This window comes from Canis aureus, chromosome 6, assembly GCF_053574225.1.
Source record: "Canis aureus isolate CA01 chromosome 6, VMU_Caureus_v.1.0, whole genome shotgun sequence".
Classification (NCBI taxonomy): Eukaryota; Metazoa; Chordata; class Mammalia; order Carnivora; family Canidae; genus Canis; species Canis aureus.
Window position 1 is genome coordinate 66667318 of NC_135616.1, and position 24191 is coordinate 66691508.

The 24191-nt window shown below is 52.0% G+C and overlaps 2 protein-coding genes and 1 long non-coding RNA gene across 6 annotated transcripts in view; 1 reads left to right on the forward strand and 2 right to left on the reverse strand.

The window, feature by feature from the left end:
* STX6 (syntaxin 6) overlaps positions 1-11081 on the forward strand; it is a 53298-nt gene extending 42217 nt beyond the window's left edge. The window contains exon 8 of one of the 3 annotated variants that reach the window (XM_077902068.1): positions 5228-11081. In XM_077902068.1, coding sequence (XP_077758194.1) covers positions 5228-5304 — 77 coding nt within the window. In that variant the 3' untranslated portion in view covers positions 5305-11081. The other 2 variants (XM_077902067.1, XM_077902069.1) reach the window with 2 other exon arrangements.
* LOC144316294 (uncharacterized) lies at positions 115-15173 on the reverse strand. 2 transcript variants are annotated; one of them, XR_013382135.1, is made up of 3 exons: positions 14704-15173; positions 13209-13593; positions 115-562 (listed from the first exon to the last, which is right to left on the reverse strand). It is a non-coding gene; the product is annotated as an uncharacterized LOC144316294 (long non-coding RNA). The 2 variants fall into 2 exon arrangements; XR_013382134.1 differs by lacking the exon at positions 115-562 and having other exon boundaries at positions 9519-13593.
* Positions 15174-17789: 2616 nt separating this feature from the next.
* Positions 17790-24191, reverse strand: part of KIAA1614 (KIAA1614 ortholog) — a 41927-nt gene continuing 35525 nt past the window's right edge. Inside the window, exons 9-10 of the mRNA XM_077902574.1 lie at positions 23443-23627; positions 17790-18880 (exon numbers count right to left, since the gene is read on the reverse strand). Coding sequence (XP_077758700.1) covers positions 18687-18880; positions 23443-23627 — 379 coding nt within the window. The 3' untranslated portion in view covers positions 17790-18686. The remainder of the gene's footprint in view (positions 18881-23442; positions 23628-24191) is intronic.

Below are 24191 nucleotides of genomic sequence, written 5' to 3' on the forward strand. Positions count from 1 at the left end.
AACTGCTGAGCCACCGGGGCTGCCCCACTCCTACCATTTCAAAATAAGATGGCCTTGCAGATCTAATTTAAATGGTTTTCCTTTAAATCCGTAGTGGAATACTCCAGCGGATTTGCCCTGGGATGGGGATGAAGAAGTAACAGTTTTCAAATCAGTCACTATATAGGAAGATATGTTCCAATGATTCGTTTTTGTTTTGTTTTGTTTTGTTTTTATTGCAACAACCCACTTCCCCTAGTACATTAGAAATAATATATTTTAAATCAAAGAAAATCCAGTATCTCCTTTTTTCTTTAGTTGGTGGGGGTGCTTGGTGAAGGGAGAAAGGAACTAAACTCCTTGAGGTGATGTAGGTGTTCTTGAACCAGAGCACCCAGCACCCCACTGGAACCTCCCGTTTCTTGACACCTCGTTCTTTGGGTTTCCTCTCATCAAGTCTGTGTTGCAGGGTCTAATAGTTCAACCTTTTGAGCTGAGACTTCAATACAAATGTATATTTGCTTTCCAACAAGTCAATTCATAGTCAAGTTCTAGAACAGTTGTCTGGGGCTCAGCTTCTTATCTGTAAGGGAAAAAAAAGTAGGCTGATGCCTGCCTCTCAAGATCATTGCGAAGATTAAATGAAATAATAGTAATTAGTGTACAGATGTTTAACAGTGTCTCCCATATATTACTACTTAGTAAATGTTTGGTTTTTTAAAAAAATACAAAGCAGAATATGGCCCTCCAGGGCAAAGGACCTGTTATATCCAAAATAGAGGGAGGCTCGGAGCCAGACTTTTAGTTCCTTCTTTCTCTCCAGGGACAGATAACTTGATGCTGTAGCAAGTCATTGCCTAAAAGCAGGCACCAGCTTAGTTCATCTTTCACACGCTTCAGAGAAAGGTTTACAAAACCTTCTTCCTTCTTCCTCTCTCTACTCTTCCACCTTCAGCTCTCTACTTTGAAAAAGAAAGATTAATGAAGTATTATATAACCAGTTTAAACACGAGGCCTCTCACCAGTGTATGTATTACTCACAAAGTCAAGTAGCTACTTCAGCACCAGTTTTGTTTGGGGAAGAGCAAAGAACAAAGATGCACTGTGTCTTTGTTTCTCAGCATTCCGGGTATGAATAATTTAGAAAAGTACTTGCATTGTGATAAGCCGTTCAGTGTGTATAAATAGCACTGAGCCTTGCTTATGCTTTATTCTCCTTTAGCCTAAAAGAAAAGTTTAGGGAGCAGAGTAGGGACTTCAGTTACATTTGTTTAAGAAGAAGAGCCAGGAAACCAAGCATTCAGCCTGGAAGACCCTTCAGTTTGGACAGCTTGCTTGTGGTTTTCATTTTAATCTTTGCTCACTCGCAAAAGAAAGATTGCGTGAGGGTTCCCGCTCCGTGGTGCTGGCTTCAATTTGGCAACAAGGCAATTGGTATTTGTCTCTGTTCTCCTCCATCACTTTTGGGCAAGTTCACCACCTTTTAATCTGTGCCTAAAGTATATTAAGTACACACGGCAGTTGGATTAGGCGGTAAGTGAGCACACATGCTGAATGATCTTGAAGAGCCAGGATCTGGTTCCTTCCTCCCTTCACCAACCACCCCCACCAACTAAAGAAAAAAGGAGGTACTGGATTTTCTTTGATTTAGAGCCAGAACACTTGCCCTCCCCGTGGCTGGCTGCTCCACAGCAGAGGTCAGCCAAGATGCCACACCTGCCTTTGTGAGTGACCCAAGTAAAGTTTATTCTTTTGAGTGGATACAGGGGTTTTCTTCCCTCACTTTCCAAAATTCTGTTATCTTTTCTCTCTAGGGCAGAAAAATATACTGGAAGGGGAAAGAAACCTGCCATTAGAATTCTCTTTGTTCCTGTCTGACTTTTTGAGGCAGGTCTTGAACATGCAAAACTGGTTAGGCTTTTCCCTTGAGAGCACAGAAGCCTTTGGGTAGTACTGACACCTTCTGGGGAGAAGTCAGCTGGGGTACCAGCTCCCAGAGGTTACGTGGTTCATGCTCTATCACAGCAGCTTAGCACTTCGGAGGAAAGTGGCTTTAAAAAAGTGTTCCTGGGTTGTGCTGGCCTGTGTGACCCAACTTCTCGATGAAAAACCCCCATTTAATGGAGTTGTGGAAGAAGTGACTGGAGGTGGGAGGGGATTGGGTAGAGGCTGATGGAAAGCCAAAAAGTGGACAATTGGTTCAATATTGGGTTTAAGAATGCAGGACAGGGGGAGGGGCAGGGATCTATATGAGGTTGGGGGGTGCTCAGGAAGCAATTACCTTGACTGTTTTGTCTTGGAGGAATATCGACTAATCATTTTATTTCCTTTAAAGATTTTATTATTTCTTTATTTGACAGAACGTGTGCACTCACCAAGCAGGGGAGGGGCAGGGAGAGGGAGAAGCAGGCTCCCTGCTTAGCAGGGAGCCTGATAGGGGCTTGATCCCAGGACCCTGAGATCATGACCTGAGCTGAAGGCAGACACTTAACCAACTAAGCCACCCAGGTGCCCCTTGACTAATCATTTTAATGAGAGTGTTTTTAATTTATCGTAAACATTTTTAAATATATGAAAAAATGCTCGATACTCAAGTTTTCTTGGCCAGTGAAGTGACAGTTAAACAGATTAAAAATATTATCTGGGGTGCTTGGGTGGCTCAGTCGCTTAAGCATCTGCGTTCAGCTCAGGTCATGATCTCAGGGTCCTGGGATCGAGCCCCGCATCTTCTCCCTCTCCCACTCCCTTTGCTTGTGCTCTCTCTCTGTCAAATAAATGAATAAAATCTAATATATATATATATAATCTGAGTAGGTTGATTCTGCCTCCCATGCCCATTGGACGAGTCCTTGTTCAGGTACGAAACCAACAGACTTGGGATCTTTGCCCTTATCACACTTAACTGAGTTTCTAGCATGTCTGAAGTAGAACAAAGTGATCACGACTAAGAAGGTACTTGCTTTCCTTATTATCAGTTGGTGGCTATCTATTGGCCAGTTCTAAGATTTTGCTATCCATGACATTTAAATAATTTGTGTGCTTGGTTTGTGGACTTAGCATTGCTTTGTAGAAAGATTTGCAATCTATTGTCCTAGATTCAGACCTTTAGATAATGTGATTCTCAATAGCTATGGTGTGCTGGAATCTGTGGGCTTTCAAATAAACTTTTGATGAATCCGTATACCTTTATATTTCTGTTTAAATGGAGTGGTCACCTCTAGCATTTCAACTGTGTTTTCATAAGCCAGCCGAATTCTCAGTCTGACTCTTTGTTTTGTTTTATATATATATATATTTATATATATTTTGTTTTATATATATATTTTTTTAAGTTTGATTTGCCAACATATACTATAACACCCAGTGCTCATCCCATCAAGTGCCCCCCTCAGTGCCCGTCACCCCGTCACCCCAACCTCCTGCCCACCTCCCCTTCCATTTCCCCTTGTTCATTTCCCAGAGTTAGGAGTCTCTCATGTTTTGTTACCCTCTCTGATTTTTCCCACTCAGTTTCCCTCCTTTCCCCTATAATCCCTTTCACTATTTCTTATATTCCCCGAATGAGTGAAACCATATGATGTTTGTCCTTCTCCGATTGACTTACTTCACTCAGCATAATACCCTCCAGTTCCATCCAGGTCGAAGCAAATGGTGGGTATTCGTCGTTTCTGGTGGCTGAGTAATATTCCATTGTATACATAGTATACATAGACCACATCCTCTTTATCCATTCATCTTTCAATGGACATTGAGGCTCCTTCCACAGTTCGGCTATTGTGGACATTGCTGCTATAAACATCGGGGAGCAGGTGTCCCGGCGTCTCACTGCATCTGTATCTTCGGGGTAAATCCCCAGCAGTGCAATTGCTGGGTCGTAGGGCAGGTCTATTTTTAACTCTTTGAGGAGCCTCCACACAGTTTTCCAGAGTGGCTGCACCAGTTCACATTCCCACCAACAGTGCAAGAGGGTTCCCCTTTCTCCACATCCTCTCCAACATTTGTTGTTTCCTGTCTTGTTAATTTTCCCCATTCTCACTGGTGTGAGGTGGTATCTCATTGTGGTTTTGATTTGTATTCCCGAGGGCAAGTGATGCAGAGCATTTTCTCATGTGCTTGTTACGCCAGCCAAATTCTATCAGTCTGACCCTTTGTGGAACACGCAGAGCACATCTACAGAAAGACTGCTTGTTCTTTCTACACCTGCACGAGTAAAGGAGGCATCCTGGCAATGGCAGCATCCTGGACCCCACACCCCGCAGGGCCCAGAGTGGATGAGGGTATTTGTGTTTATTTTCACCAAGTCCTGCCAGACAGCTGCTGTGCAGAGTGAGGGCACTGCCATCAGGGCTGTAGGTGGAGCTGGGACTCCTCTGGGGCCTGCCTGGGCCTTTTTGGCCTTCAGAGCCTCGTTGCTCTCGGACATTCACGTGGACTCTGACCACTTTCCTTCCGGTACTTGTTCTGAAGTGTCAGTAGGGCAGAAGGTTTCAGATAAGACATTCCACTTTCATTTACAGGTAAGCCATGCAGGTTATTGGTTAAGTCCTTTTCTTTCCTGTCCAGGTGTGGGTGTCATGTTGATCATGCTCATGATCCTCAGAGCTTGCGTTTTCTGCTCTTTGTTTCCCAAAGTGACCAGCAGGTGCTTTTATCCTCTTTCCATTCTCCCATAGTGCTCGTTGAGGAAAGAACATGATTATTGTTGAATGAAATGATTTGACTTTGGTATGAGGTTAAAGCCGATGGGCTTTGATCTGCGATGCCAATGGCAACATCTTTCCAGGGACATGGTACCCATCAGCAGCAGCACGCTGAGAGCCACAGATTTTTTTTTTAAGATTTTATTTATTTATTCATGAGAGACAGAGAGGCAGAGACACAGGCAGAGGGAGAAGCAGACTCCATGCAGGGAGCCCGATGTGGGACTCAATCCTGGGTCTCCAGGATCACAACTTGGGCTGAAGGCAGCACTAAACCGCTGAGCCACTCAGGCTGCCCGAGCCACAGATTTTAATTAAAGATTTGAGACACAAAGCACGAACTTATTAGAGGCGTGATTTCAGGGGGCTGGCAGAGCTGTGGATGCACAAGCAGTGCAGGCCGAGGTACCTGGTACCTGGGGCAGGTTCCAGCTCCCCTGTGACCTGCCATTTGCGCGGTCTGTCCCTTTCTACTTCCAGGTGTTGTATGTGACGCAGCCTTGAGGAGCATAGGTCCCGGGCTCTAATCCTCGTATCCTGCCTTCCAGATCGGCGCCAGTGGTGCGCCATAGCCGTCCTCTTCGTGGTCCTGCTGGTCGTGCTGCTCTTCTTCTTAGTGCTGTGACGGCAGTGCCGCGCCTGCGCACGGACCCCCGGGGAGGCGGGAAGCAACACCCCGGCCGCGCCGCCGGCTCCCACACTCCTCTCTGGAAAACACAGCCTGTGCTGACCTCCCTCCCCGTGACCCCACCACCGAGGCAGCTGCTCTGACCCGGCGCCGGCAGGGCCCCTGGGAGAAGGAAGCAGACGACTGTGCACTCCTGGCGCCGCCTGTCCCCTTCTGAGGATGAGGACGGCTCACCACTGCTTTGCCTCCCGGGCCTTGTGCCCCCTGGACAGTCTTGAGGAACCCGGCAAGGTTTGCAGACTCAACTAGTGCTTGCTATTGCTCATTCCATCCATCTTTGGCAGCTCTTTTCTCCTGCCCAGACCACCCTCCCCCTGCACCCTGGCTCAGACCCCGGCCTGGAGAGCACTGTGGGGCATGTGGGCTCCTGGGGAGGCCTCATTTCCTGTCGTGGCAGCGGCCTTGCCCCCCCACCCCCACCCCCACCCCCAGCTGCTTGCTAATGGGGACAGAAGGCCCAGAAGCAGTTTGTGATAGAAAATGCAGTGATCCATTTTTCAGGGATAAGTGCTGGGATAAAATTGCTTTTCCAGGCTCATTATTTTGTGGTAGAAGTAGCTAATGGTAAATAATGCAAAGCACTAGGCTTTGGGGGTGCTAACAAGCTGTTGGCTTGAACTGAAGGGAGGAGAGGGCAGAAGGACCCAGGGTTTGCACAGCTGAGGGAAGGGTGGCCGAGGTTGCGGGAGGTCGGAGCCCTGCCAAATTCATGTCGCTGTCCTGGTGCAACTTGTATTTTTAGGACACCCCTCACCTGTATGGCTGCCGCGCAGCTCAGCCGAACACTCGGATGGTCTGGATCCTGGGCCAGCCTCGTGGCCGGTTGGCTAGGTCATTCCTGTGGTACTCTGCTTTGGGCTGGGGGTGGGGGTGGGGGGGTGGTTAGTACACGGCAGTACAGCGACACTCAGAAACCATAATGACCAAAAAGGCTAGTTCTGGACTGGACTCCTCTTACCCTGTGAATAATGACAAGAATGGGTAGGTGAACTTGGGTGTTTTTTTTTTTTTTGCCTCCTAAGAGGACAACTCAGTTTTTTATCCATTCAAATCACTGAGCCAATCCAAATTTAAAGAACGGATGCTTTAATTGAGTTTTAGTAGCTGAAACTGCTGAGATGCTAAACTTCAAGCTTCCGATGACTTTTTAAACGCCTCCAACGTCCCCGCATTGGTAGGATATTTTTATAACCTCCCTGATGCTGTCACCAATGTTGAAGCGGCAGCCGACCCGGAGCCTGGTGGCAGGGGCCCCGCACTCTCCCCACCACCTTCTTCTGCACTTGGAAAGCACAGCAACGTCTGGATAGAGCTCTAGCTTTGACTTCCTGTTTCCTCCTCTGTTGGGGCCTATTCCTCAGCACACTCATTCTTTTTTTCTTTTTTCTTTTTTTCTTGTTTTGTCTGTTTCTTGGGGTTTTTTGTTGTTGTTTATTTGCTTTGGGCTTCCACCCCCTCCCTTTTTTCGTGATTTGCAATGATGTACTTGCCCAGCTGACTTTTGAATTGCACTTTTTAATAAATATTTGTAACAATTTTTTAAAGAAGGGTATTTTCTCATGGTTAGGATCATGGTAGGTAAGGAAATCTGCCTCTTGACGAAAGCTAAAAGCAGATTTATACAACTCAAAGGGTGGTTGACATCCACGTTTACACTCAATTCTATTTGATATATAAATAAGTTATTTTTTTTCAAATTAGCAAAAAAAAGATTACTACAAAGGGCTTCAGATGTAGGGTACTAGATTATTTTACAAGTTTTGAGACTCATTCAAATAGTCTTCTCTAAACTTAGAACAGGGATGGTCCTTAGATTTGCATAACAATGTACAGGTCTTTGTTAAACTTAAATGGGGACCTTGTCTCAGTACTGTAATCCACACTCCACATGAGAAGAGGCAGCCGGCGTCCTAATGACCTGTATGATTTTGCTGTTTAAAAGCCATGCTCTTTTCCTGTTACCAGGTTTAGTGTGTCCTGCACAACTGTCATGTGTGTCAGTGGGGCTTGTTGGGAGCATGCCTGGTCATTAATGAGGAAGATGCTTCCCTGATGTCGGGGGGCCAAGTGTTGTGACCCAGAGACTTAATTATTAAATGTCTGGATATATTTAGAATCGGCATGATGACCTCACTTAATTTCAAGTGTTTGCTAAACAGTGGCTATTGTAGACCAGACTCCTGCTGAAGCTGAATAGGGAATTATTTAGGAGGAGAAAGTTTACTTTAAAATCCAAGCACTGCCTGCGTTCTCCCCCCAGGCACCACTGTCCCCCTGCCTCAGAGGAACTGCTCTATGACAGGCAGCCTCTTCTGTATTGGTCAGAGCCGGGCTCTGCCCCAAGCAGAGCTTCTGGCACAGCCAGCTTGATCCTGGGGCTGACCCTGTTGTGTCCGAACTGGGCATCACTACAGACGAGTGTTCATTTGAAAGTCTCTGCTCAAACTGCAAACCATGGCAGTGAGAGGGAACAAGCCAGAGGCTTAGGTTGATTTTTGAGAACAAATGGTTTCCTCGTCAGTGATCCTAACACTGCTGGGCTTTAGCAGGCACCTGAGTGGTCCCCGTGCTCCCCCCTGTAGAGTGGGGAGAGAAGTAGACCCTGTGACACCCTGCACTGCTTGGAGGCACATCCTGTATAAAGCTTTTCCCTCCAGCCTCTGCACCTCGACACATAGTCATCATTTCTAAGGAACTGGCATAAATGATGTGCTCCATAAGTGATGGATAAATGAGAGCTCCACTTACGTTTGTTGGTTTATTGGAAGAACGGTTTTCTAATCAGCTGATTGGGGGGGGGTGGCGGCTGGGGAGCAAACCATTGAGAGAGTTTGCCAGAGTGGGGATCCAGCTGGAAAACTGAAATACCTTTAGTTTTTAGTCCTCATTTTTCATCTTGCCTTTGTGTGGACGAAGAACTCCCGGCGCTCTGTGTGTGCCCGCTGCTGGGTGGCAATTGGAAGTCACAGCGTGTGTGTTACACGAGGATCTTCACGCCAGAGCCGAAGGGGGAGAAACTTGGTAGCTTGCCCATTATTCTCTGCTTTTAGCCAGAGTTAAACAGACTGATGGGTCTGGTAGCCAACAACTTGGCAACTTCCACTCCTTCTCACCTCGTGAGATTCAGGGCTGTGAAGAGAAATCTAGTCTAACTCCAACAGAAATCTGTCTCTGTTAAGTATTTTACCTTCTGTAAGTGAAGGTGGCAGAGCCAAGATCTTTCTCTTGGTAATTTCCCTGGCTATAGAGTGAGACCATTACCTTTCTAGAGAATTCTGAGCATTTGAAGATCTAGGAACTGAATTATATATAAGAGTTGCTTTTCAGCTCAGTGAACTCGGACTGCTTGGCTTCACCTTGTACTAGTAGCAGGATGAACTTGGAAGCAAAACCAAAGTGGGACAGCCTGAAAAGTGGAAGTCCTGAAACACAGCACGCACCACGTCCCTCTTTGTCTTCCTCTTGCTGGCATTTCTTTCCCTCCCAGGTTTTGTAAGAGTAACGTTTTTGTGAAAAGCCTATTCTTTCTCCATCAAGAGCAGAGAGAGGTGAAACCAAAGGGCTTGCAGACACCCAGCCCCTCCATCACGCAGCACCACCCTGCCCGAAGTCCATTCATGAAGATGGCACCCCGCTGAAGGGACCTGGGTGGCCAAGGTTGCGTTTGGGGGGTGACACCTCAGGCTTCTCCCAGGGCCTCTGCTTCTGAGTGGAGGGCAGCTGCAGCATCAGGCTGGCCTGTCCAGCTGTCCTTTACCCAGACCCCAGCCTTCACAAACTTACTTGCACTTAAAGTGAAGAGGACTTCTTCCTGCCAGGCCCCCGTCGGTGTATTGTATGGAAACGTGGACACTGGCCTCTCTGTGTTTCCTTGCTGTGATACTCACTGGGAAGCTGCTGTCTGGTGTCAAGTCCAGAAAATCAGGGAAATTCTGAGTAGAACAGCCATTCCAACTCAGCTTGGCCCTCTTGTTTTAGAGATGAGCCCAGCACAGCTCCCCCAGTAGACACGGGAGGCATTTGCTGTGCCGCACTCTGGACCTGGCCCCAGGGAGCGCGTACACTGTCTGCAACAAGTGACCTTGGCCACATAACAAGGTAGGCTGGTTGTGACCTGTCATGCACACCCCTCACCCCAGCCATTTGGTGGGTTGTTTTTTGTTTTGTTCTGCTTTGCTTTTGGACAAGCACTGAAGCTCTAAAAGTTCCAGTGGTGCCTTGGCCATGTTGCTGCCATCTATCTACATGCGGCAACTCTTCGTTATGTTATAGTCTCTTTACTAATCCAGGTGCGTGGGGAGGTGGGAAAAAAAGAAGACTTGGTTGCTCTGTGACATGAGCTAATGCTTTGGTGCTGTTTTCCTTCCCATGTGACCTTTGTCCAGAAATGCCCTTTCCCCAAGGCTGTGTAGACGGGAACTGTGCTGAGATGGTGATGGGCCCAGTTATCTGCCCGGCATTTTGATGGACCTGGCCTGCCCAACTGCAGCCAGTCCCATGTGAGAAAGTGTATTTTATCCTTTTTTTTTTTTTTTTTTAGGTTATGAGTTCTTGAACCCAGAAGCCACTTGATTATCCCCAGGGGTGTTAGAAATATGACCATCAGCCCATTGTTCGCTGACCAAAGCTCTCAAGCCTTGTGTAGCCCTGGTAGTAGCCCGGTGCTCCACAGGAGGCAGGCTTTCTGTCAGCCCTGGGGTGAGACCACATTCACGATCATTCTTTCTGTTCTGCAGAAAGTGGGTTTTAGCTGAGACCCTGCTACTGAACAGGAATTGCAACCTTGTAGGTAAAGTGTGCTCTGGGGGAGGCAGAAGTTCTAGTCCTTAGGAAAAGAAAGTATCTGTCCAGGGTGGGGAGGGGCCAGCCAGGTGTCCCCCACTAAAATAGGTTAGTGGAACGCGCTTGCTGGGAGAATGCCCCGGATGAGGAAAGGGCCAAAGACAGCAAGCTGTAAATGATTGTGGATTCGCTTTTTGTAAGTGGAAATATACTTTCACTGGCTCATTTGTAATCAGAAATTAGTGTAATGAAAAAATCAAATGTGTAATGATAGGTGGCAGTGCTCAGTGGGACTTAAACCATTGTGTTTTTCTTCAAAGGATAAATAACCTACAGTGTTTTATTTCTAAATATCTAGAAGGTACAAACTAAAGAAGTGAGATCAAAGATGAGAATTGCAAATGCCTGGGTGATTTCCAGGTGGTAGCCCAGGTGCCAGTTTTCACCCTTCGCCACAGGTAGATGCATTCTTGCTCTTTCTACAGGCTGGGTCTCCAAGTGTGATGTGGGACCAGCCAAGGTGGTATTGCCCGGGAGCTTGCTAGAAATGCAGGTTGTCAGGCCCCACACCTGCTGGATCACAAACTCTGGGGAGTGCACAAGCCTTCCAAGGGGGTTCTGACGCCCACTCTAGTTTCAGAATCACTGCTATTGCGTCGTGGAATTTAGGCTACAGTAAACCATCCCTGCATATTAAAACCTCTTCCACAGCTTTGAGTGTAATCCTGACATTAAACAAACTGATGACACTATACACTTGAAAACTTTTTAAAAATACTTGTGTAAGAAAAATCTCAACTAGCCGTCTTTCAAAGTGGTATTTTTACACCCTGAAGTCTATCAGTAATGTTTCTTACTTCTGCTCTTGAAATCATGTTACAGCTGTACAAAGAACACTGTTCAGTATTAAAAGAGAAATGGAGAGACCATGACCTTTGTCTTGGGTTCTTTTATTTATTTATTTTTTTTGTCGTTTTTAAGTTCTGTTTTGTTTGTTTGTTTTTATTTCCCCTCATGCCTACACACAGCTCCCTCTTCCTGCCCCCACTAATAAGCACAGACATATGGATACGTCTGGGGTGGGGAAAGTATGTGGCTATTGGAGGATCTGAATTATAGAATTGTGCTTTTTTTTTTTTAAGATTTTATTTATTCATGAGACACAGAGAGAGGCAGAGACATAGGCAGAGGGAGAAGCAGGCTCTACGCAGGGAGCCCGATGTGGGATCGATGTGGGACTCGATCCCGGGACTCCAGGATTACGCCCTGAGGCGAAGCCAGGTGCTAAACCGCTGAGCCACCCAAGGATCCCCAATAAAATTGTACTTTCTTTGGCTGGGCAAGTTGCAGGAATTACTAAACCCCAAAATAACCACACTGTGTATTCAGAATGCAGCACAGTTTCAGATGGGACAAAGGAGTGTGTAGGGAGCAGAAAAACAACACAAAAAAACCTGAGTCTTATTTCCCCCTTCACCAAAGTATTGGCCAACATGAATATTGGTCACCCCAGTTGGTAGTTGAAAGAAACTGCCTTCAGTTCTATATGGGACAAGGTGACCAGGCTACATAAGCTCCTTAAGGACACGGATCTTCATCATTCCATTTGGCATCATCATCCTCACTTCTGTTAACACCTTCTGTGTGTCTGGCACTGTTCTAGGGACTTCGTCAGTATTAATGCAGATGATCCTTAAAATGGCTGTAGGAAGTAGTGAAGTATCCTCCTCGAATACTACCTCAGTATATGTGCATGAGAAAACTAGGACACAACTAATTTCTCAAGGTCGCACAGCTGATGAGAGGCAGAGCCACTTACTATATCCCCAGCACCTGGCACAGAAATTGGGTCATGGTGGGGCATCTTGGGTCACCACCATCCTCGGTTGCTCAGCGGTTTAGCGCCGCCTTCAGCCCAGGGCCTGATCCTGGAAAACTGGGATCAAGTCCCACGCCGGGCTCCCTGCATGGAGCCTGCTTCTCCCTCTGTCTGTGTCTCTGCCTCTCTCTCTCTCTCTCTCTCTCTCTCTCTCTCTCGTGAATAAATAAATAAAATATTAAAAAAGAAAAGAAAAGAAATTGGGACATCAGTGCTTTCTGAGTCCCCAGTTCGACTTCCCTCAAATGTAACAGCTAGGAGTGTTAACACAAACCAACAATAGGCAGCCTTGCCAGAAGAAAGTGCTTATTTTGAGAGTTATAGTTAATATTGAGGAGGAAGGGATTTAGGAGGAGGAAATGATTATGTGTGCCCCCTGATAAAAGCAAATCAGCCCCCATCCCCTGCCTAAGGAAATGACTGTGTGGTGTGGACAAGGGGAAAAAGCAGGAATCTACAAGGCTGAGGGCTCTGGACCGACCAGCACCTTGACTCCACTCCTACTCTGCTGTGCAGCAAAAGAGTGATTTGCTGTCTTTCAAAAGGTCCCCCTGCTGGCTACAAATCTCACATAAACTCACTAAAAATACGAGATAAGACCTGAGGCAGGAATGAAACTCGTGGGAAGGGAAGGCCTGTCTCTACTGCCGTACTGTTGCACTGTCCAAGAGCACACACTTCAAATCTATAAACCTTGATCCTTGCATCTCTGGGTGTCCCTTGTCTGGAAACAGGGACCCTTCTAACCAGATGACCCAGCTGGAACATGAGTGGCGCCTCCATTTGGTGCAGATGCCGGCAGAGCCTGAGCACAGACATCCGCACCAACTTGATCTCTCAGCAGGTGATGTGCTCCAGGAGCTTGGATGTGAGAAATCCAAATCCAACCTTTCTGACTTCTGCAGTGATACTCCCTTTGCTCACCACACCATCAGACGCTTTCACAAAAGTTCACATTAAGGTTGTCACTCTTACAAGGGGTCGTCAACTCTTACAAGAACAAATTTCTCAAATGTTATATCTAATTAGCAGCTAAAACTTGAGCCAACATGTGATGAGAATCTGATGGGCTGGCGTGTCTTTGACCCAGGCATCAGGGACATGATGAGGAGTGAAATTTCTGTCTTCACTTAATTCCCACAACCCCGTGAGGGAAATCCCAGGGAGGCCCACTTCCTACCTGAAAACAGGCGTGGAGCAATCAGAGTTCAATGAGGAAGTGGAGCGTCAGGATGAGAACCCAGGTCTGACTGGACGTTAGGAGGCCAGCCTCCCTTCACAGAAAAAGCAGCGCCGTTCAGATTTGAGTAGTGGCCAGCACTTCGCTCCGCTTTCTAACCAGAGAAGCGGTAAAAGCTGAGGAGAGGACGAGGAATCAAAAGAGCTGCGGTGTGAGTTAGCGGCGGTTTACAGCGCTGAGCTGGAAGTGCTGAGGATAAACCAGGTCACCAGGAGCCTTGGACTTGACCGCATCTCATGCCCGCCGTAGAGTTCAAGAAATCCACTAGTCGAGGACCTCGAGCAGGTTAGCCTCGCTGATAAAATGTTCTGGAGCTTTCCTTTGGCTGGAAATGTGCAAAAAAGTAAGGAAGCCAAACTCACTATATGAACTCAGAAGAACCTGGAGACGCAGCCTGAGGAGCCCAGGGTGAGAATCAAAGTTGTGGCATCTGCTGCGATCGCCCGCAAGCGCCAGCATTCCTTGCTCCTGAGGTAACACCGGGCTGGGGAGCCCACGGCTGGCTCTTCTGGAAAGCCTTTCTGCTCCCCAGGTGGAGCGGGGCCTCCTGCCTGGGGCTTCCATTGTAGCCCTTGGCACACTGGTTTGTCTCTCCTCACAGCTGTAGCTGTCTCCACCCTGGGGACACGGGCAACCCGAGGGCAGGGCGGGCCTCTCCCCACTACCTGGCTCCCGGCCAGGCCCCTAAGGACAGCCCCACACTGCGAGTCGGGGCCTGAGCCCAGATTGCAGAAGGACAAGACAAAGGCAGGCCCAGCGGGCAGCCAGGCCTCCGCGGGAGAGCCCCGGATGTCCTCCAGGCCTGGCAGGGCAGCTGTTGAAGCCTGGCTCCGTGGGCAGAGATTCCGAGCCAATGCCAGCAGCCCCTTCCTAGGGCGCAGCTCGCCGACCTGGCCGGCCCACAGCCTGTGAAAGCTGGGCAGAGCTGCTTGCCAAGGAAGGCTGTTGCCATTTCTAAGCAGGTGCTCTGGCTCTATGGGAAGGAGGGAAACTTCAGAGAGGATGGCAGGGAAGGAGAGGGAGGGAGGGGAGGACGGGACCCGGTGGCAGCAGGGCCTTCTGAATAGCTCCAGAACCAGCCTGGGGATTTGGGGTGGGAACTGGGTTGAGCAGATGGACCAGGGAAATCCAGTTGTTGCCAGGTGAGTTTGGTGGAGGACAAGCAAGAAATTCTATTTGCAAAGAGCCGCGATAAAGACCGCTTGTACCCGATTATATGGGAGCTAAGGGATGGGGGCCAACGTCAGCATGCAGGTGTCCCGGAATGCTGCCCAGGACAGGCACCCCTAACGTTTTTGAAGGCAGCCAAGGTGGACAAGGGGAAGGGTGTTCCAGCAAAGGCACAGGGTAAGCAGCGCCAGGTGGGTGAGTGCGTGGGTAGGGGCGTGGCCGGACCGTGAACGAACAGCCCGAGCTCCTGCCCATAAATACTCACCCGGAATCCCACAGCACCGGGCTGGTTCGGAGCACTAGGAAGTGCGGTCACAGCATTCCCCCTGACTCTGGGACACGGCCTCTCGGCGACAAGGATGTGGGATCAGGGTTGCCTCTTCCCCCAGGCGTGGGGCAGCGCAGTCCGGGAAGGTCCCCGCAGCCTCCTGAGCAGTGAGCCACCCGAGAGGTCCCCGCGAGTGGGGAGGCCGCCTCCCCGGGCCTCGGGCCTTGGCCCCCAGGGCGTGTGTTTCCCTGCGCTCTGGAGCAGGGTCCAGGGTCGTGAGGACCCTCTAAATTACAACTCAGGACAGCCCTGCCACCCCCACCCCCACCCCTGGAAGAGGCGATTGTCAAACAAGATCTACACTTGCTTGTGCCAATGAATCTCTGATGGTTTTTAAATGTTGGTCTCCACCCACAAAGTAGATTTTGCGACCCATGAGTGGGTTACGCCTGCATTTAGGAAACACTGTTCTGGTAAGTGAGCCATCCCTTCCCTCCCACCCCCCACCCCCCCCCAGAGGGGAGCTGGGAGCACCAAAGCCAATTCCATGAAGAAAAACTGAAGCCAACGCCCCACACCCCGCCCTGAAGGTCAGCAGCGGGGTGGGCCCAGCCAGGAGCCCGGGGCCCCCTGCGCCCCGCCATCTGTGAGTGCGGGAGGGGTGCTGGAGGGCCCTCCGGATGAGGTGAGCCCCACAGGGCCCCAGGAGGGAGGACGCACTGTGGCTGGGATCACAGAGGACCGGGTGCAAATCCAACCTCCGCTAGCCACTTGCGCTGTGCCCTTGGTTAAGTAATTTTTAGCCTGAATCTCGGGCCCTAGTTTGTAACCTGGAGAGAGTACTGCCTCCCTCGCAGAGTTGCTGGAAGGATTCAGAATTGAATCTTTGATGTCCCCATCCGAGCTGCGGAGCATCCGAGGTGCAGACAGCGCAGGCTGGGGGAGGGCACAGCCACCGTTCGCCCCGAGTCAACCTGGATTCCCAAACTCCGAGTGGTGACTGCGGTTTCCTTGCCTGACACTCGGGACACAGCGCACACGGGGTCCCTATTCCCGCACTACCTCCGTCCCCCAACACGTGCTGTCCCCAGTCACCTGGCTTCTGTCCCATCCACCATCACCAGGCAGACCTCCGGGCTGTCCTCTCCCTGTCCCCCCAGCCGAGCGCCCCTGGAGGGCAAAGTGGGGGCCAGTCGGCGCCCAGTAGGTGTCCCGAGTGTGTTGGGGAATCTACCAGAGGCTGGGGTGTGGGGGGGTTACACACACCCCCAGCCTCTGGCGGATTCCAGCTCCAGCCATCCCGGGACTCTAACTGGCCTGGAAGGACACGGGGGACGGGTCGAGGGTGGGGGTGCGCGACAAAGGCCAGGCAGCGGGCGTGGAGGGCAACCGAGCAGAGGGCGACAGAGATGCCTGTGCTGCCAGGACGAGCAAGTTCCCCCCTGGAGCTGCGCAGTCGCCTCCTGGTCGCCCCCCACCTCCCCACCCCCGTCACCCTGTCTGAGGCCCGGGCTCCAGCCACTTTCTGTTCTGCCGAGGCCCAAAGTCTGGCCCCTCTGCAGAGAGCTCCGGCCCACAATACCCATCCTCTGCGTGGGCGGGGGTGCGGGTCATGGGTCAGACACAGGAAAAAGCCACACCTTTGACGTGCTGCTTATCTTCTATACACCAACGTCCTTTCCCGCATCCTTCCTGTAGGTTCCTGCTGGTGTCACAAACCCTGTGTGGGTGCCCCGGTGGGTAAGCCTCCCTCCCCCAGCCCTCGGGTGATCTACCCCAGGCTGCACCAGGCACCAGCCTCTCCTGCTGCCCACACCTGCAGTAACGTCTGTGTCTTCCCTACCCTGTGGCCGCTGGAGCCGGGCCTTATCACCTCCCTGAGCTCCTGTCGCAGGGCCTGGCTCCAGGTTAACACACTAGGTTCTAAGTGGGAACGTTCTGATGGTTTTGTGGGTGACACAGGGCTAACCTGATTAGCAGCTCCCCAGGCAGAGCAGATTGGGATGGTCAGACAGGTGTCCGGAGGAATGAACGTCCCCCGACCCACACAAGTCATGACCCCCGGCACCACTTCACTCAACAAGCCCAGGGCTACTTCGCACACAGGCCAGAGTGTCTACTCCCCTCTGTCAAGCTTTTCTCGGGGGTGTGGAAGGGGTGGCAGCAGTAGGAGGAGCGGGCCCTGAGTCAGAGAGACCAGGTCTGAATGCCCTGTCATTGTCGCCCCACTTGGTTCTCCATCTGTGTGAAGATGAGACACAGAGCATACCTGGTGGGTCTATTTTTAAGAACTGAACAAGATGTGTGGGAGCCCGACCCTGCCCCTGGGGAGGTAATAGAAGCAGATGCTCAGTATTCCTTAGAGACCTTTCCCAGGCCCCGGCTGGAGCCCTTCTTCCCTTTCTTCCCAGCTGGAGCTGGAAAAGCATGTTGTCCATGATCACCACGCAGAGAAAACAGAGGCGCCCTTACCCCTAGAAGCGTTAGTTCTACAGGAAGCTTTGCCAAAGTTTCATGACCTCAAGGCCAGGACCTGGGGTACAGGAGCCGCCAGTGTTTCCCCATGAGTGTCGTTTCTGACATGGGGCCATTCCCAAGTTTGGGAGGCCCAGGTTGCTCTCTGAGATGTCCCAGCACCCTCTTTCCCCCTGCAGGCCCAAACACTTGTTCCTCCTCTTCCGCAACCCCTACCCCCTCCGCGCCCCGCACCACCTTCCCCTCAGGCCACACAGGCCAATCATTTTAGCGAAGGCTGTATGTTTACCAAGTTCTAGAACAGCCCTGAAGCTGCCCTCTGCACCCCCAACCCCATCACCTATGCATAGCCCCTAGCTCCAACCTGTCTTCTGTTCAGAAATGCATCTTGCCCAAGGCTCCTCTCCCAGCCAAAGGACTCTGGAGGCTTCTGCATCTACCCTGGCTGTCACCCCAACCCCAGGGTGACCGCCCCAGCCTTTTTTCTGCCAGCCCAAGACAGCTAACTGCTGTCCTTGTGTCCTCCCTCCCTGTTCCCTCACCCCAGCCCCCTGCTCTTGGCCATTCAAGATCAAGTGAGCATCCAGCCCAGAATTCAACGAGCAAGAAAAGCTTCATCTTTGCTTTTTAATAATTTAAGACTGACATACAGCCATTCATTCCCAGAGAGTCCCAACCCCTAGCGCAGGGAACCACCCAGGTGGGACAGCCCATCCCCCTGCCTGTACCCTGTCATTGCTCTCCCTGTTGGCCACCCTCCGCAGCTGCCACCAGGGACTCTGGGCGGAGAGCTTGTGGCTGGGGACAGCCTGGCACCCGCTGCAGCCTGTGCGCACACTGCACGGGAGAAGGAAGACGGGCCCTCACCGCCAGCGCCAGCCTCCCCTGGGCAGTCCCACTGGTCCCAGCTGCACTTCCCTGAAATTGGTCTTGGTTTCAGTGTTTTCTCCCTTCAACCTTATATATCACAAAAATTTCCCGGAGTCTTAATATCCTGGCTACCAGATGACGTCTCCCAGATGATCTCCCACCAGGGCACATATGCCAGTTTCCAGAAGGAGAGCAAAGGTGTCGAATGGGACATGGAAGAAATTAGATTTAAAGGCAGGCTCAAGGCCAATATGGCCAAGCACCTTCTTTGGTTCTGGAGTGTGGAGGCTCTGATAGAGAGTGGGGTGAGGAGTCAAGCAGGGGCTAACCCAGGTACCCCTGAAACTCTCTCCTCCCCCTGCCCACAAAGGTACAAAAAGATGTTGACACCGCTTCTGGCACAGAAGGAGATCCCTGTTTTCTTTCCTCAGTTCGGCATAAATTAACATCCTTGAACAAAACACAGCGACAGGCTCCTGCCCTCACCGAGGCCCTGCCGCAGCCTAAGGGGTTACGCGCCACTGTGACCTCTCTGGGTCCAAGATGCAGCTTTGTGCAGTGCGTTTCCAGCCGGCCCTCCTGGGGCAGTTCAGGGCTTCTGAGAGGGTGGCAGTGAGGGCACAAGCACCTGTGTGTCACCGAGGGACAGGCCTCTGCCTCAGCACACGGATTGACAAACTCTCTGCGTGGGCCAGGAGCTCCCTAACGTGAGCCAAGCCCAGTCCTGCGACCTTGGCCCCATTGACCTCGAGGATCTCGTCCCCGACCCCCAGCAGCCCCGAGTACAGCTTGGCCGCGCTCGCATCAGCCATCTCCTGCACGTAGAACCCTGCAAAGGAAAACGGAACGAGTGAACACATGAAATCCAGAGTGCGGCCCTGTGGACTGCTGACCGGGTGGGCGCGGTGCAGGGGGTCGGGAGCAGGTGCTCATACGGGCACTGCTCCCATGTGCACAGGTGCACACACACACACACACCCTCATTATTCTACCTCACAACCACAACCGGCTTTCGACACAGATACAGCGTGCCCGCCCTCATGGGATAATTTCATTTCTCTGTCTCCTCTTTTAAAAAGAGGCACAAATGGTGCTTTACTAAAATAATGCTTTATGCAAATAATGCTTTAAGCTGTTATCATTCGTGTACACCCCAGTGTGAATGAGGCCATCTTTTTCTGAGATGAGCTTTGGCTGTGGAATAGGAAGGAAACAGATGTTTGAAATGAAGAAAAAGACCTACTACACGCCTGCCACGGTGCTAGGTGGGATTCACAGATGTGGTCCAGCTGCTGCCTTCAAGTAGCTCGAGTGGTGGGAAGTAAGTTCAAGTAATGAACGTGGCTGAGGTCAAATCGAAACTTGGTTTGCCCTGGCCTCCATCTTCCTCAGATGTGGTTCCTCACTGGGATTTGGAGGCATCTGGGCAAAAGCCCATGATGCATAAATTCTACACCCTATTTAAAGGCCATGGCGGCTCACTTGTCCCTTATTCCCACACATCTCCCCCGCACTGTCTGGCCAGCATGACCATCCCCTTGGGTCTCTCGGGTGCAGAGTGACCTGGGGAGAGCCTACTTCTCCCCCTCTCCCTGCGCCTGATTTGGGGAACCCACATCAGTGCAGCAGGCTCTGTGGGGCCTTGGGGCTGGCTAGCCTGCGTTCCTTGGGACTCTCCTGGCTTCAAAGTACAGAAGACTCTTATGGAGGTGCCCCTCTCACCTCAACTTTCTCTGAGAACCAGACCCCCCCTTCAGCTAAGAGAGTGAAGGCTCTTTCAGGGAAAGCTGGGCTCCACGCTGCCCCCCAGGCTGAGCCAACACAGGTGATCCGAAAGCTCAAGCCCAGGGTGTGGACTGTGTGCAGTGACACCAAGAATTGCATGGGCCCGCTCAGTGCCACCTTCAATGCTCTCATGGCTCCCCAGGCTCCCCAGCCCCGGCCGGGCTGGCCGCACACTGCTCTCTCCTTCTGCTTCCTAGAATCAGCTTCCTCAGAAAGGGCCTGAGATGTCCATAGAACACAAGGGGTGAAAACTGGGGCAGGAAAAATGCAGACCACTTAGTCTGGTCTTTGAGCTGAAAAGATCATTTCCTGTGACTAGCATGAGGCAGTACATATGAAATGTTCAACAAATGTTGACTAGTGTATGATTAATGGTAAAAATATTTCTAGAATGTAAAAGGAAGAAAAGAAGGAAGGAAGGAGAAGAAAGAAAAAGAAAGAAGAAAGGAAAGAAAGAAAGAAAGAAAGAAAGAAAGAAAGAAAGAAAGAAAGAAAGAAAGAAGAGAAAGAAAGAAAGAGAAGAGAAGAGAAGAGAAAAAGAAAAGAAAAGGAAAGAAAAGAAAAAAGAAAAGAAAAGAGCAGGCCTGAGAGGGCCTCTCCTCTGGTGCCTCAGTCACTGGCCTGAAGGTATTTAACACACTTGGACTAGTGGGAAGTCCTCCCTCTGCTCCCCCAGCCCCGCAGGAGCTTCGTTCAGCCCAGCTCCCGGCAAACCTTCCAGAGCAAACCTCTGAAATGTGGGTTTGAAAGCACTAAAATCTCCTTCCAGGCACCTGAAGTTGGTAGCTCTGAGTCCAGCAAAACCAACCCCCTGACACATTCCCCCTCCTGGGTGTGACTTGTAGAACTCTCTCTCTCTCTCTCTCTCTCTCTCTCTCTCTCTCTCTCTCGGGGCCTGCCTGTTGGCCAAGCCGAGTGTTTGCCGCGAGGCTGCTCCCTCCTGGCCCAGTGGGCCTTGGGCCCAGCCCCTGCCCGGTGTCGGCCCCCCCAGTCCAGGTGCCCTCCCAGTTGCCGGCCCATCCACGTGTCAGACGCGTGGAGAGAGGGCAGGTAAGGAGGGCAGGGGACGTGCCTACAGAAAGGGCTGCTGTACAGCAGGACGTGCATGTGGGGAGCGACGGGAAACCCCAAACGCATGTAGCCAGAGCTGGACCAGACAGTGACGTCGTGCCAGCCGTTCTGGGGAGACCCGGGGTAGGCTGCACAAGGGAGAGTCATGACAAAAGTATGACGGAGAGACGGCTGTTGTAGGTATTTATTCTGCTGGAAATGGCCTCTGTTAAGCACGTATGCTCTGTGTGGTAGTCACAAGCAGAAGGCGAAGCCTGTTCTCGTGCTTGTCTAGAATCAGATGTGACCGCCAGCCAGGGAACACCAGCGTCCTGACGCTTTAGCGAGGAGTGCGGCCCAGCCCCAGCTCACGGCCCCTCTGAGGCCCAGCAGAGGCGGCCCTTGGCTGTCGGAGGACGGTCTGCGGCCAGGAGGCACCAGCGCCAGTCATGCTCCGCGTACCTGGGGGTGGCCGCGTGATACCCAACGGCCAAGTGCAGCAGCAGGAGCAGGGCGCCACCTGGGCAGGACAGGGAAGAGCTCGTACCTCAGGTGAGGGGTGCCCTGGGCTGCGGGCCGGGCCAGAGCCCAAGGAGCCCTTGGTCATTAGAGACGTCAGCTCCGGGACCGTCTGCCAGGGGGCCTGGCGGGACTGCGGGGAGGATGAAGGGCGCAGCACAAGGCCCGGGGTGTGTGACCTCACGTGGACAGACGGTGCAGATCGCGGTGCGGTCCCTGCCGGGTCCTGCTCCCCAGACACAAATTCTCTTTGCACCTCACCGAATGCTCTTATGACTCGTGCAGGCAGGTGGCTATGTATAGCTCACAGATGAGGGAACTGAGGCTCAGAGAGGGTAAGTGACCTGCTCGGGTCACACCAGCAGAGGCTCTGGAGTCCAAGGGCCGCGGCATCTAAGTCTCTGCCGCCCCCACCTGAGGGAAGGGGAAGCTAAAGGTAAAGGTGCAGGAGCTGACAGCCCGCCAGTGCTTTCTGACCGTCAGGCTAGATCCACACATGCCGTCTCCCGTGAGACAGACAGGTACCTCCTGAGGTCCACAGCGGGGAGACCCTCGTCCTCTTCCCCTCACGCTCACGTCAAATCCATCAGCAAACTGAGTCAAACTGCCCTCGAGTCAAGCTGAAGGCAACCACTTCTCACATCTCCGCTGCCTCCCCGGCCCGAGCCGCCACCGCCAAGTCTTTCCACTGAAATAGCTTTAAAATGGGTCTCCCGGTCCACCCTCAGCCCACCAGCACCTGTCCGCAGCCCGGTAGTCGGTCAGCGACACGGTTACGAGGGCAAACCGGAGCACGCCAGTCCCTGCTTCGCAGCCCTGGGGCTCCCGGCTCCCCGGGGGAGAGCCAAAGCCTCCGAGCTCGGCGCCTGTCCCCCCTCGCTGCTCCGTGCAGATCCGCACTGCCACCCGGACAGCCACGCTCGTTGCCACCCTCCGGCCTCGCGCGGGCCCTTCCCTCGGCCGGGACTGCTCTTTCTCCAGACACCAACCGGCCGCTCTGCTCCGAAAAGCCGCCCACCGGCACCCGCCCCGCCCGGGCCCGCCCCGCTGTCTGGATTTGTGCCTTGGTCCATTCTGCTGTCTGGCCCAGATAACGGACAACATAGACAAATGCATACCTTTTCGTAGACACAGTCTATCTCCCTCACTGAAATGGGGACTCCTGAGGACAGGATTTTTTTTCTGTTCCGTTTACAGGGAACCCAATATACCCAGGATCTAAAACGCCTAGTAGGGGGCAGCCCTGGTGGCGCAGCGGTTTAGCGCCGCCTTCAGCCCAGGGTGTGATCCTGGACACCCGGGATCGAGTCCCACGTCGGGCCCCCTGCATGGAGCCTGCTTCTCTCTCCGTGTGTCTCTCATGAATAAACAAATAAAACCTTTTTAAAAAATAAGTAAAAATAAAACACCTAGTAGGTGCTCAACACACACTTGTGGAAACGAGTGGTGGAACAGATGTAAGGACTCGCTGCGGCCTGCCAGTCCGGCAGCAGGCAGATTTTTTTCCAGGTTAGATGACTTTGACCTGGGAGATGAGAGCACAGGACTAAACCCTCCTCGGCAGGGCGCAGGGCGCAGCCAGCGCGGGATCCCTGGGAACGTCACCGTCTGGAGCCAGCGCTGAGGGAGGGACCTGGACGCACCGACAGGCAGGCACATTCCACATGCCCAGACATGCTCAGCAGCTGGAGGAAGGGAGCCGTGAAACACACCAGCCACATCAAAGGGATCCTCGAGAACCACCAAGCACGATCTCCCCTGGGCGCGCCACAAAGAAGGTGGCCTTCGAGATTCCAATTCTAGGATGTCCCCAGTGGCAGAGGGGCCCTAGAGCGAGGCTTGCCATCCTACCCACCCCAGCAGCCCCACACCTGCCTCTTCCAAAAGAGCCCCCGAAGGGAGAATTCTAGTCCTTTCGCTAAGAGGCCGTCTGAGTCTGGAGCTCCACTTCTCAGCCACAGACTGGAAATGACCAGAGCCAAAAGCGGTTTGCTAAGGTCCCAGGGATATGCAGCCCGGAAAGGGGAGGCGGCATACCTGAGTCGCGGCGCCCGTTCCCGGAGGCCACACAGAAGCCAAAAGTGCCCTCCGGGGAGCGCTGTAGCTGCAGCTGGGTTGTGCCATCTGGGAACACCTCCACCACGCGGCCCACCGTGCGCACCTGGCTGGGGGCGCTCACGTCCTCCACACTGAGGGCACGCCCGGATGAGGCCTTGGCTGGTCTGCCAGGGGACAGGAGACGGAATGAGTGCAGAGGGCTGGGCACGCGGGCCCGACTACTCCCTGCCTTAAGGATGACGGATGCCTCTTGCCTGGCCTCAACCAGCAAAAACAATGTGCTAAGAGGAAGACTGGAGGGATGTCACAGCTGTCTGAGGCTCCGCAAAGCCTGCTGCAGAACCAGAAGCCCCCACTACCCCCCTGCCTGTAAACACAATTCTAAATCTTTGTGGGTGCAGAGACCTCTCTGAAAAATCTAACAAAAGATATAATGTTATATAAAATTTCCAGGAGGGTCTCATCAGAGGGTGGGAGTTCTCTAGGCAGGGTCACAGGCCAAGTGTCTCTTTGGGGGCCCTGTCTCTGGATCTCTAATCAGACCTTTGGCTTTGGCTGGCTAAGGAAGCTCTCTGAACATTGTGATTTTAGGATGTCATTAGACAGTAGAGGGATGGAGGCATCAAACCTTCCAACTCTGCCCATTCCACCAATCTTCTCAGAGCTCAGGTGCCCAGGACAAGACACTGAAGTGTGGGCCACCAGATTCCAGTGGCAGCTGAGGCAGG